Here is a 13,135-nt window from a genome sequence, read left to right on the forward strand (position 1 = left end):
TAAAGTGCCAAAATTTTAAAACAAAGTGGACTTCACAAATTTGAACGAATCTCAATAGTCTGCCAAGAGACATAAATGACCAGCAAGACTCAAATCCGTTGACTCTTTATAACTAACTTTATAAATAATCTAGTCGAGCAGCATGATTTTTCCACAGAGAAAACTGCATCCAATTAAGTCTAAAAATTAATATCCAAACATTTCTGTCCATTCAGTTCTTCACAACAGTGACAATGCACACACAATAGTAGTAGGGTCTAAGCCTTTAGATAGTTCAGTCTAACAGCACTAAGCTCGTCCCTGCTTCTTTAGGTCCTTTTTATCAAGACAACATCAATATCTGAGCTCTTTCCTTCCCTTTCTAGTGCTGTGAATTTGTTTATTGATCCATGTTGCTCTTTAAAGCAGCAGAGGGTTGTACTTCATGTTTCCGTATGTTGAACTAGTTGAATGTCTCTGGCTCCAGACAAAGTCAACCAGGGGCAGTAATGCTTGCCATGGCCTGCTTCATCTTGTCTCTAGCAAGAGCATAGCGCTTCACTATTTGTCGGGTGTGCTCTTGTTCCTCGCGCTGCAGGATTCGCAGAAAGTTGCACAACTCAGGAAGGCTAAATGCGTCCCACTGTGGGAGAGAAAAATTTCGAATTACACACATTTTCATATTCCCTTCTTTAATGGCTTTGTCAGCGAACATGAACAGGCATATAATATGAGCGCATTCTCTGAGCCAAATGTTTTAAATATGAAAACTTACATTTACATCCTCTGTTTCATTCTCTTTCAAAACCAGACCCAGGACTTTTTCACTGGGGCCAGCACATAGGCGTAGGTGGAGCGGACGCTCATCATCAGACAGTTTACGCAAGTATACTGAGGGAAAAAAGTAGTAGTTGAGTATGTAATACTTGGTATTAAATTAAGACTAATTTCCCATCATTTCTCATCCAATACTATTTTGTATTACAGTAATTCTACAACATTCATGGCTCTACCTTGATTGTGTCGTTCAACGCGTTCAAACAGGGCGAACTTTGCCGGGTTGTCCACCACGGTGAACTTGTTGAGCAAGGCTTGTATGACTTCGCGTGCCCGTGTTCGGGAGCTTATATGCAGGTGCTTGGCAGTGTCTTTGGGGAGGTAGAAAGACGTCCGGCGTTTCATCCCAGCCTCCTGTTGGCCTCCTTCCTGTGTCAAGGACAGTTTCTTAGGAGGTGGGAGGGAGATGGGTCGAAGTAACTGAAACTGGACCTTGATGAAACCAGTGTATGATCCATCTTTACTCTGCAAGGAAGACGGATAGATATCATAAGATTGTGAGTGAAATGTTTTCATGCAATATCAAGATAGACTGAATACTCAAATACAAAAGAAAAAAGTTAGGATTACTCACAACCACCATGTAGTGATTGCTGTTGATCTGAGCATTATACTCCTTAACCTTCTGCTGAATGTCACTGACAGTCAACTCTTGTTTACCCCAATCAATTTGTTCATCCTGAAAAAGAGAGCAGATACAATGCAGCAAATAGGCCACATGATGTCAGCAGAGAACTTGTCTTTAAAGCTGAGCTTACAGAGGATGTGATCCAAGAGATAGTGGCAGTGAACTGAAGAACAGAGACAAAAATCAATTCAAGTTGTTATCTGTGTTTACAGAATGAAGACATCCACGATTCAATATCATAAATCAAACAGAAAGTGGCTTTTATGCCTGCAGGATTGATGAACTGTGTCACAGCCTCACCGTTAACCTTTTGGCTTTGTGAAAGAAAGATATATGCGCGGTGAAAAACTGTTCCAGCTCTGAGCCCACGTCCTCCTGACTACAGAGAGTGCCGCTTGCTCTGCTTCCCCAGGTCATCTCAGAGCTTCAGGTGAGTGGGAATACCAGCAGTCCTCTTCAGATTTTTGTCACTATTAATCGTCTTCCATGATATCACATCAGCAGCACTGCTCTCTTCTGTCTCTCTTCTCTCTCTGTTGAAAACTAATTGTAGAAACAGCTCTTGGGACCTGGGTATACCCACTGGCCCCTCCCTGCCAATAAAACCTCACAAAGGTGTCTAAAGGGCCAACCCACTCCCTTTCTGATCAACTCAAATCTTTCCTTTTTGTTGCACAAAGCCTGGTCTTATTCTAAGAGCCAAACTTTGTTCTGACACTGTTTTTGTTGTATGTGTGAAGACGGTTTAAAAACGGATGTACACGTTGACTGAATTATTTGATAAGTTTGATATTTGGCCCATGGGCCTCGGCAGTGTCAGGCAGCGTGGCTCTGAAACAAGGACAGCTGTTTTATTGTGCAGTTGTTAAATAATCCCCTCCCTTCAGCTCTCTCCTAAATTACTGTCATATAGATGCCTTGACAAGCGAGGAGGTAATAAAACCAGTATCTTTGTGGACATATGGCACACGGACACTCAGTGGACAGCAGTGGACAATCTGGTAGCCTCCATCTGCTTTCACCTACCCACCCACACAAAATAAACAGAAGTGGACGGGGCCAGCATAGTATGGGTACTGTGAGTGTGTGTGTGAGTGGGTGTGTGAGAGAGAGACAGAGGCAGAGGTAACACTCTACGAAGTGAAAGGGACAATGATGCTAATTTGGTTCAAATTAATTTCAGTTTCATGACTGGCCACTCAAGCAACAGGATAGCCCCATTTTTGCTGAAAAAATGTCGGTGCTTGATTGTAGAGCTTCAACCTTAAAAACGATGTAGATTCACATTCATTTTCTAACTTCCTATGGTGTCTGTCTTATACAATGAAACATAAAATTAACTAGCATTTACTGTCTTTTTAAAAAATAATAAATAAATTCCAGAAAGTCAGCCTTGCCTTCTATACAAAAGTGCCATTGTTAAAATTGTTAAAAAAGAAGTTAATTCCTTTGTTGCTCTCATCATGCTCCTTACCACATTTGTGTCTGTCTCGATGGTGTCCTCAGGGAAATCTGCCTGGTCTGTTAATAGACTTCCATCTGTGCTGCAATCCAACTGGATGAATGGTCGGCAGCGGTAGTGACAGGTATATCTGCAGTCTGAGAGAGAGAGAGGGGCGGGGGGGGGGACAGAGAGAGCATTCAACATTAGAGGGTGTATATTTTGCACTCTCAGTTTTGCTTTGGCTAGTGGTCAACACTTGGTGTGTAGAGCCCTCTGCTGTGGATTTTGTTCAGCAAACAGTCGCTGTGCTGAAAACCTCACCTATTCTAAAACCAAAAACACATGAAGCTAGATACATTATCTATATATAAGCAAGATACCAAGTTACAATTCTATATTATGGGCAAGATGGCGCTTATAATGTCTCTTGTTTACAAGCTGATAATTGCTCATGTTAGAGATTTAATAGGAGGGACTTGAGGTTGATTCTAGACTATTCGTCTTTCAATCACCTGTTTAGCTCTCATACAGCAGTTCACTTCTTTGTTGAATTGGTAGAAATGGGCCCCTAACATACCACAGAAATGCCTGAAGTCAAATGATATGGGGGAACAGAACTATTCCCATGCCCTAGCTGCCCCACCAGTCTACAACATGAAGCTTCCCAGAGCTTCCTACAGATTGGGTCGTAGTCTGTGATAAACGTTTCTCCTGCCTGGAAAAAATAACACAAGCAGTGCTGCACTCTAGAGATGTTGGAATTTAAAAACTTGATGACTATATCCATTAACATTGAGCTCTGTAAGCTTTGGATGGGCAATTACTCAATTACTATGAGGTTACAAAGCAGATTTGAGCTTTAATTTGAGGGTATTTTCAGCCATTCTCATTAGTTTAATGGTTTTATCTCTATACCAGTTTTCCTTTTTTTGGGGAAGTTAGTAGTGACAAACAACCATTATGGTTTATAATGTCTGTTTTTTAATGTCTTTTGCAGGAGCATGATGATTTGAAGCCAGGTAATACACATCTATTTCATCCTGTCTCATGCAATGCAGATTTGGCAGTCAATTGATTTTCTTTGTTTATTAGGTCAATCCATACACTGAAAAACACACACACACACACACACACACACACGTAAACCAAAGTTGAACAAATTTATACTGATCCACACTCCGATGATACTCACTGCCGCAGCGTAAACTCTGTTTATAGAGACCCCAGATGAAGTCTCCACACAGGTCACACCAGGTCAGATGGGTGTGGCTGCAAGGCTGGAAGTCGTGTCCCTCACCGCCGTCCCCTGGGTGGGACAAGGGTCCCTCAAGGGTGACGCTGTCTCCCACCAGACGGACCACATGGAAATGGCCGGGTTGCCCTGGGTTTAGGGGCGGCGGGGCTGTGCGGGCCTCTGGGGCCGCTGGGGCCGCTGGGGCCGCCAACTCAATACGGTCATTCACACTGAGGTCCTTCAGCTCAATCAGCTCACATTTAGACATCTTGTCCCTGACACAGAGACTGACATGTCAGGTGAGCGCTCACTGTCCGCATCCGGTCCCGGGAAGAGAACTCTCTAGCATTAATCTGTGCACCTCCACATCCTTAATGAGTCAGATAATGATGAAATGCTGCCATACACAGGCCAAAAAAAGCATCAGCTCAGTTTCTCCATTCAGTCCATGTCCAAGGTTGGTGTGTGGTGTGGAGGAGTTGTGTGGTGTGGAGGAACAGGTTGGTGTGTGGTGTGGAGGAACAGGTTGGTGTGTGGTGTGGAGGAACAGGTTGGTGTGTGGTGTGGAGGAACAGGTGGCCACACAGTCCGCAGGAGCTGTAACACAGACATTGTTTCCAAATCACACAACGCTTACTAGGTTTGTGCTTCATCAAAACACTCTAATACATTAAAATCTGACATCTTTAATTTACTTTCAATTCAATCAACAGAAATGTATGAAATATATGGCTCTGTTATCTTATGGCATGGCGGGCTTCACAAATGGAATCAAAACAAAAGATTAAGCTTTGTTATTTGATGCCAGTATTCATAAGATTATATTAAAATGTGGGACAAGATGACTAGTTTAATCCTGCACAAGCTGGGAGAGCTCATATTGCTTTTATATGAGTGGCAGTGGGGGAAAAAAAACTATAATTCTGGCAAAAGGAGCTTTCATACAGTCAACCAATATTGGGCCAATTCCCTTTCCATTCATGAAATTCAGAAAGCGTGTAACTAACTCAGACAACTCAAAAATATAGATGGGAGCATTCTGTATCATAACGGCTTGAAGTTTTTACATGTTTTAAATTATTGTAATGGCTTGAGGAGTGCATGATAGATACACATGCACTGGTATGCAAACACTATATAAGCCTAAGAAATTTAGGGGTGGGGTGGGGGTTAAAGCACAGTTTTGTGAACTGTAAAACTGTAAACATATCTCTTGAATGTCAGTAGGAGTCCTATGGATAAATGCAGGGCAACATGTTCTCAGGTGCATCTGAAACTTTGTCTCATTAGTTGTCCTGTGGAGCTGCATTGTGACTTGAATATGAACAACGCATGGGCTCCGTCTGCCAAGTGGGTCACCGCACGGCGCAATTATTCACACAGGGCAACAAGGGTACATTGTGACCAGGATCACCAAAATAGTTCCTATTTTGCTGCTTTTATCATACCATGGGTTATTTTCATGCTGTTGGCTTGGCCTATACGATCAAAGTAGTAGGCTACATCATCCTTAATTTGTCATTTATTGCAACATGCATCACAGTCTATAGACGGGACAGACAAGTTTAATCCTGTAGTCTAAAACGGGACCAGAAACTCACTGACACCCGAAAACACATATTCTGATTTGCTGACGCAAAATGCGTTAAAATGACCTTACCTCATTTAATTCCTCACCACCACTTTATCGTAGATGAAATTTGGAGAGAGAAAGCAGTTTGTCGTTGAAATAACACCGAGTCCTCGGTCTCCCGACGCACGCACCTCAATTCGCGCATGCACATTGTGACCGTGGGATTACCGTCTAATCCCGTGTGTTTATTAACCATCCTGGGAGCGGCATGGAGGAATCCCCCCTGTGCTACATCAGAAATGTAGTGGAAAATAAAAAGGTGGGTAAATTATGACCTCCAGTCGGTGATCATAAGGGAAAAGAACACCAAAACAATATTTTCAGAAAACGTTTTTCCTTAAAAGATCATATCCTCACATAATTACAATGGGTTTGATAGTATGATGAGTAGGCTATGATATAAATTTATGTTATAATTTATGTAATTTATGCAATCTTAAAAGGTGGGTAGCCTACTCAGATAAAAGAATATCCCACAGGGAAATTTAGCCTTCAAGTATGAAAACCTTAACTATTTAGTGTAGGCCTATATTCCAAAATTTACTCCAAGAAGAGAAACATTAGTTTTGTATAAATGACTATTCACCTTTGATGGTCTCTTGACAATATTTGATGGGATCAGCAAGACTTTTCTATTTCAAAACTCTAGGTTATATATCCATTCTGAAAAAAATTGTAAAAATCCCGCAGTTCATCATTTAGGCCTAATACCCAAATTATAGAGAATCCAGTCTGTAAAATTGGTCATTTTGTCAACCAAGGATTTAATTTACCCACTGTCCTTTAAAAATACCATGATGTGTTAATAATTGCCACTATTGATCAGTAGGAGTAGGAGTCACTTTTTTCAAATGGTGGATATTTCATTTTGGACTGAATAGACTCTTCAATGTTTAATTAAGGGCCATTTGGAAATCACTCCGGAGGAAAAAGCCTCCAGGCTCAAATATGGTGGCCTGATGAAGGACTTGTTCTGTAATCTCTCTCTCAAATCAGACACACCAAGGGATTTCTCTGATTAAAACAGAATATCATGAGGCTTCATAATGAGTATCTCTCCCTCATTTCCTTACATGACTTCATCCAGTCTTTAGGCAGATATATCTATAGCAAGAGGATAGTAAGATCTCACAAAGGAAGGGAGGGAATGTAAAGGACAAGATAAGAGTTGTGAGTAAATCTAAAAGCTTGACCTTTGGCCAAGGGTCATGGTGGAACAATTATCTGTCCTGGAGACTCTACTACTAATGCTACTGCTAATAATAATAATAAACTTAGCTGCAAGCAACAATTGTATGGGGTCCAAGCAGTTTTATTAAGATGGCTAAAAAGGGCTTTGTCAGGTTCATTGGTTAATGGCCTGTTTATAGTACGTTTATGTATCTGTGTCTCTTTAAGCTGCATAATTATCTCTTTTGGTGTCGACAGGTCAAAAAGTCTACTTGAAAATACAGTTTAAAAAAAAAAAAAAAAAAAATCCATCATGATAGACTTGGGTGGTCCTGTGGAGCTGACATAGCTGGATATGTGTAGCCTAAGTTTCATGTTAATCAGACTTACAAAGTAGGTAGGAGTTATGGCTTAATATGTAGTTTCATAAGATTTTGTTACTCAGATTCAGATAAATATATTATAGGCATTTGTGGTGCTCCACTGGTCAAAAACTGACAAAGACTTACTGAGATCTTTTAAAGAGAAAAAAGTTGAAATGGTGCAAAATCCTATATGGTGGACTCAGGTGTTCCCACTGACAAAGTTAGAGTACAACCTGGCTGCATATATCCGGAGTCTCATGTCAATCGGACTCATGGTGTGGGAGTTATGGCCTTTTAAAGCTGAGCTGAATGTTTAATATTTTACTATAGCTCCACCATCTGGCCAACATTAGTGGTTGGCCTTGCCTGAATAGTAGGTCACTTACTATAGGAACCCACCTGCCAAGTTTGTCTGCTCTGGGACAGTTTCTGAGCTGCATGTGAACACTTTTGGCAGAGAAAAATGAACAAAGAAACAATGTAACAATCTAAACAAACACACTAATTAACAATTCAATTCATACTTAACACCCTTCAAGCCAGGAATACAATGTGCTCTCCAGGAAACAATAAACGGAAACAAAGAAAAACATCAACGGCATTGATAAAAATAAAATGAGGACATAATGAAACGAGTTGATAAAATGAAAATCTTAAATATTCTAAAAAGGAATTCTATGAAAATGGGTTGTAAAAAGAACAGCCATGAGGCAAAAAAAAAAATTGAAATATTCTAAATGAAACTGCCAACTGAAGTGCACACTGTGCACTATTATTAGACTTCTTTTTGTGAGTAAAATTAAGAAGGAAGAGACCCTGTGGCACTCTGTTTGGTGGGCTTAATTTGCCTACATTATAATGGGTGTGTGTGTGTGAGAGAGAGAGAGAGAGCGAGAGGGAGAGCAAGGGATGTCCTGAATGAGTGCATGCTGTCGTTTTCTTGCCTATATGCCCGGTCAGTAGGCCCTGCAGAGTCACAAGCTTATTAGGGAGGAATTGGAGCACAATAACCAGTGAACAGTTGAGCACTGAGTGTCCATTGAGTTGTTGGATCTGGAATGGGAGGCATTACTCAGACATCGCATACATACCAGTCCTGCACAGACCGCATGCGCAAAACTGGTCTTATGGGATTCTACAACTTTAGTCTTAAATCATCATTCATATTTTGGTAGTTTTTGACTGGCTCTATAATCTTGGGAGTTACTCTTAAAATTAAATCTAGGTTTATATCTGTTGTTTTATCAGATTGAGATATGGTTAACTTTATGTGTTTCAACTAGTAACTGCATTTTGTTATACAAAATTTAAATCTTAGATTTTTTGTTTTTAACTAATTAGTTTTAGCCATCTAGTTTATGTAGGCAACTCCACACTACATTTTTGATTAAAAGTTATTGCAAGAGCATACAATTTAACAATCTTTCCACCCCAACAAACCCCCCTCCACTCCATTTCACTCTACTCCACACACCATTTACTCAAGTGTCCTCTTTTTGACTATATTAGTAAGTGTTAAACCATGTTGCAAGACTTTATAATAAGCTACCAGAAATTAAGACCAGTGACACTGAAACATTTTTCTTTAAGACAAGGGGATACTTTTTTTTAATTATGACTTTTTAAGAGAACCATTTCTATCATTACTATATAGCCCTTTATTGTATGACTGTGCTTTTTTGACAAAACAATTCTGACCCTCAATATAGTAATAATTAACGAAAGCTTACAGCCTTTCTCTTGCAATTTATGTTATTGTTTTCCTACACCACACTAAGGTATGTTAAATATGTTATGATAGACAACATATATTATTATAGTAAATTTACTCTTCCGTTGACCCTAAATGAAACGTATGACTGTCCTCCTTGACTGCATACACTGGCTACTTATGCCTACAGCAGTAACGCTATAAAAACTTATTTTCCCAAAATGCACCTGGGGAAAAGGAGGAAGCGTCCACGTCAAACACAAGCAAGCTGATACAACAGTTATTTCTTATTTCGTAAAGCTACTCTCTATTAAAGTCACCAATGTAGGCTTAAGCTTGTTCTTCTTGTATCGCGGGTCTTCTAAAACCTGAAGGACTCCAGCAGGTGGAGGAGGTAGGCAGCTCATTCACTTCACCATCAGCTCCGCTCATCTAACCGAGATTGGCTGTAACTTTTAAGTTCATTTCAGGTGACAAACTGTGTGTGTTGGTTGCGGGTCGGCTGCCTGGGTTCCGCCTCGGTGCCACACAAGTCGTGTTGAAGATGGTTCACAGCAAGGGGACTGAAACCGAGCCTCGGGTCTACGGCTATGCCAGGACGGCGTGCGCAGTCCTGACCCACTTTGTCTGCATTGTCTTTACGGTGTTAGTTGCAGTTCTGTCACGGCCGGGGACAAGTGAGTGTTCATGCTGCCCTCGTTTAAAAAGAGACTCACAGTGTCCTTCTTTGCCTACTGATTGCTAATTTGATTTTATCCGTTTTATTTTAGGTTTGTTTTCCTGGCATCCTTTCCTCATGACACTAGCTGTAAGTTGCAAAGCATTTGAAGTTTTTAGCAAAAGGGACAAACATTGCAAATTATCTTTGGCTATGGATGTTATGATATGTGACATCAGACTATTTTCTTTAAAATGTGCTATGTCTATGTATCTGTCCCTATTCAAATAAACATGGAAACGAAAATTCTCAATAAATCTCATCAACAGTAAACACCTGAAAGCAGTTCAGTCAAATCCTCTCATCTTCATTTTCTTTTCCACCAGTTCTTCCTCTTCATGACAGAGGCCATCCTCCTCTTCTCTCCCCACGGCTCCCCCATCAAGAGGTTTTCACACAAGACCAAGGGGCGCGTTCACTGGGTGCTGCAGTGCCTGTGTGTCTGCTGCGCTGCCCTGGGCCTGGCAGCCATCACCTACAACAAACACCTGAACGGTAAACCCCACTTCACCTCGTGGCACGGTCTGGTGGGCCTGGTGACGGTGTGTGTTGTCGGGGTGCAGTCGCTGGCAGCCGTGCCCCTGATCTATCAGTCTCTGGCCAAAGGCTGGTCCCTGGCCAAGCTGAAGCGCTACCATGCGGCGTCTGGACTCGTCACGTACCTGCTGGGCAGCGCCAGCCTCCTCCTGGGCCTCTGCTCTGCCTGGTTCACCGCAGCTGTCAGGGAGCACACCTGGTACCTGTCAGCACTCTGCCCGGCTCTTACTGCCTTCGTTATAATGAGTCAAGTAACCAATGCTTACATGGCTAAAAAACGCCTGCAGTCCTGACAAAGGCCACTATATCAATATGACAAAACTTAACATTTTATATATTTTTTTAAAGATATAAAGCCATAATTTTGCTACATGACTGGTGCCATGACTGAATTTGAATATGGGACCAACACTATGTACTTTTCTAATGATTACCAGAGATTTATTTTCCGGTCACATGTTTGATTTGCATGAAAGTCTGTCATCACCCAAGAAGCAATCACTCATTTTTCTTTTGTTTTTTTGTACCTATGTAAGGAATTCATGTATCTCAGGTTGCCATTCTCTTACTGATGCTGCTGTTTGATTATTGATTTAGCTACATGCTTGATTGCCCAATGAATAAGTAATGTTATACGAAGATATGTTCTATAATAAAAGCGTATGCAAACTATTCACACTGCAATAGAAGAGTGTTTTATTGTTAAAATAACATTGATAACACAGTCATGTTCTGCTCCACTCTAGGCTGCATGTATGAAATCAAAGTTCTTACTGGATCAGCCATCAATGGGTCAAAGTGAACAAAAGATTAAAAAACGTAATTACAAAAACTGAGAATATATTTTTCATCATAAATAAATAAATTTGGTAAACACTTACATTGAAATAAGGAAAAAAAAAAAACTGCCAGAGGTGAACTAACACCAATAAGAAGTTATAAAAACATTTAAAAAAATGAAATATTCCCATGAAACATAAAAAAATGCATGACTGACAAGAAATGACAGGCAGGTTTGTTTATAAACTGATAATACCACGATTCAGATGAGAAGTGTTTCCAATTGATTCCGAAGACTGAGAGTGAAGACATGGGGTCAGTACGATGTACAATTCACAAGTTAAGCAGATATGATCCTTTGTCAAAGTGCCAGCTCTGTCTACCTTCGAATTGGACAAACCAAATCTGAAGTTCCCAAGACATGCTTAAGAAAAATGATGTCCATAATGAGAAAAATGTAGCATACAGAACGACGGGTAAGGAGCCAGTAGCAAATTAAGGAAAAGTTGTACAGTACTGAGAATCTGGGGGGTTTAGAGCAAAAAGTGGACCCCACAAGAACAGAAGTACAAAAAAATTAAATTCCAGAGGGAATGATCTGTTGTGTTAGATTATCCAGTGTTCTCATAAGGTTAATAACCACTGCATCTAGCCTACATAGCAATGGAGGAAGGGGATCTTCCCGAATCTAAATACCTTGAGGTGTCATCACAACACAGAAACACAAGGCTACAGAGAACAGCGAAGACCTAAACTCCCTAAACTCCCTAAGCACCGCAGATCTACAGACACTGAAAGAAGCTACTTACACTGCACTGCTTGCAAAGATGCACCTCTGAAAAGCTTGTAAGGCCATCACATACCCTGACTTGATCTGCCACAGTTCTTGGTGGTTGTAATGTAATGTTGATTACATAACTGGTTTGGTGGTTAGTGGCTACATTGACTTGTTGTACACTTAGGCTGCACAAATGCAATGGCTTCTACAGCTTAGATCATGTTTGTTCTCAGGAAGTTTCTGACAGTATGCTAGAATTTGTAAGAAAATTGTCAAAGCATGTAGGTTGACTCAGCAGTGATATATCAATAGATGGTGGGGAGACTTCAGAAAAAAGGGAGTGTGCTACAAAAGACGAATGACAAGCTCTTGGAAATGAACCAGCAACATTAACTCTTGGTTTGTACTCCATTTGGCTTTCGCACTTGGTGCTTTTAATCATAATGCTGAATCTACCTTAAACTTGTGTTTTGAGTTTCACACCAACCGTCTCAATGCTCAGAAGTTCTTCCAGCAGATTGTAAAAGGATGTACTGACATAAATGCTAAGACTCAAGACCCCTTTGTGTCATTTAAGGCTAAAAATGAAAGAACACAGTCCGAATCCATGTCGCAGCCCCTGTGTTATCAAAGGCTAGCATGAAAGTACATTCATTTTAGTTTTAAGGACTCATTGAAAGAAAGTAAATTTGTTTCCCCAGCATCAGTGCGAGGGCATGTCTATCATCATGAGAGTCATTGTAAGAATAATAAACCACCTCCCTAAAACCACTCCCTTGAACCAAAATCTGCACACTGCACAGTATTGACTTGCAATATAAACAATGATAATGACCACTATTTACAAAGTATCAACATTTTCAGTTATAGTATTGTAATCAAGACATCCAGATCACACACAATATCCTTTCCAACAGGGGATGCTACAATGTCTATCAAATTGCTAATGACTAAAATAAGCTCTCTGAGAGCTTAACAATCCAACTGTTAAAGGTAAGCCTTGTAGGATTTTCTCCAAATATATCATTGTCAAGTGAATTGTGATAACTATTGACCCTACATTCTATAGCCCCCATGAACTGCTTCCAATTACAATATTCCATTATTTCCCTCTTACACGTTTTTGCAGCTTTCCAGACTTGTTCACCAGAAGGGGGAACTGAGCTGAAGAACTCCTAACCTGGACTAAATAAAAACGTGTGCAGCAGATCAGCGGGGCTACTATTTGTAACAGCAGCAGTCACTTTTTTGCTTGCATTAGAACGGTTCACAATTCACAACTAACTTCACGGCAATATATTATGAGAAAACCCAACATGAA

General features: G+C 40.5%; 2 protein-coding genes across 3 annotated transcripts; one reads left to right on the forward strand and one right to left on the reverse strand.

Moving 5' to 3' along the window:
• Window positions 1-472: 472 nt before the first annotated feature.
• rassf1 (Ras association domain family member 1) lies at window positions 473-4,390 on the reverse strand. Of its 2 annotated transcripts, XM_071912699.2 has the most exons (7): window positions 4,081-4,390; window positions 2,901-3,043; window positions 1,952-1,966; window positions 1,391-1,495; window positions 993-1,281; window positions 755-870; window positions 473-622 (listed from the first exon to the last, which is right to left on the reverse strand). In XM_071912699.2, the coding sequence occupies exons 1-7, from the start codon at window positions 4,388-4,390 to the stop codon at window positions 473-475; spliced, it is 1,128 nt and encodes a 375-aa protein (XP_071768800.2). The 2 variants fall into 2 exon arrangements, with proteins under 2 accessions (XP_071768800.2, XP_071768799.2); XM_071912698.2 differs by lacking the exon at window positions 1,952-1,966 and having other exon boundaries at window positions 2,919-3,043.
• Window positions 4,391-4,620: 230 nt separating this feature from the next.
• cyb561d2 (cytochrome b561 family, member D2) lies at window positions 4,621-10,829 on the forward strand. The gene is made up of 5 exons (XM_071912707.2): window positions 4,621-4,676; window positions 9,318-9,395; window positions 9,472-9,678; window positions 9,772-9,809; window positions 10,046-10,829. The coding sequence occupies exons 3-5, from the start codon at window positions 9,546-9,548 to the stop codon at window positions 10,547-10,549; spliced, it is 675 nt and encodes a 224-aa protein (XP_071768808.1). The 5' UTR covers window positions 4,621-4,676; window positions 9,318-9,395; window positions 9,472-9,545; the 3' UTR covers window positions 10,550-10,829.
• The last annotated feature ends 2,306 nt before the right edge of the window (window positions 10,830-13,135 follow it).

The sequence above is a fragment of the Centroberyx gerrardi genome, chromosome 5 (genome assembly GCF_048128805.1).
Source record: "Centroberyx gerrardi isolate f3 chromosome 5, fCenGer3.hap1.cur.20231027, whole genome shotgun sequence".
Classification (NCBI taxonomy): Eukaryota; Metazoa; Chordata; class Actinopteri; order Beryciformes; family Berycidae; genus Centroberyx; species Centroberyx gerrardi.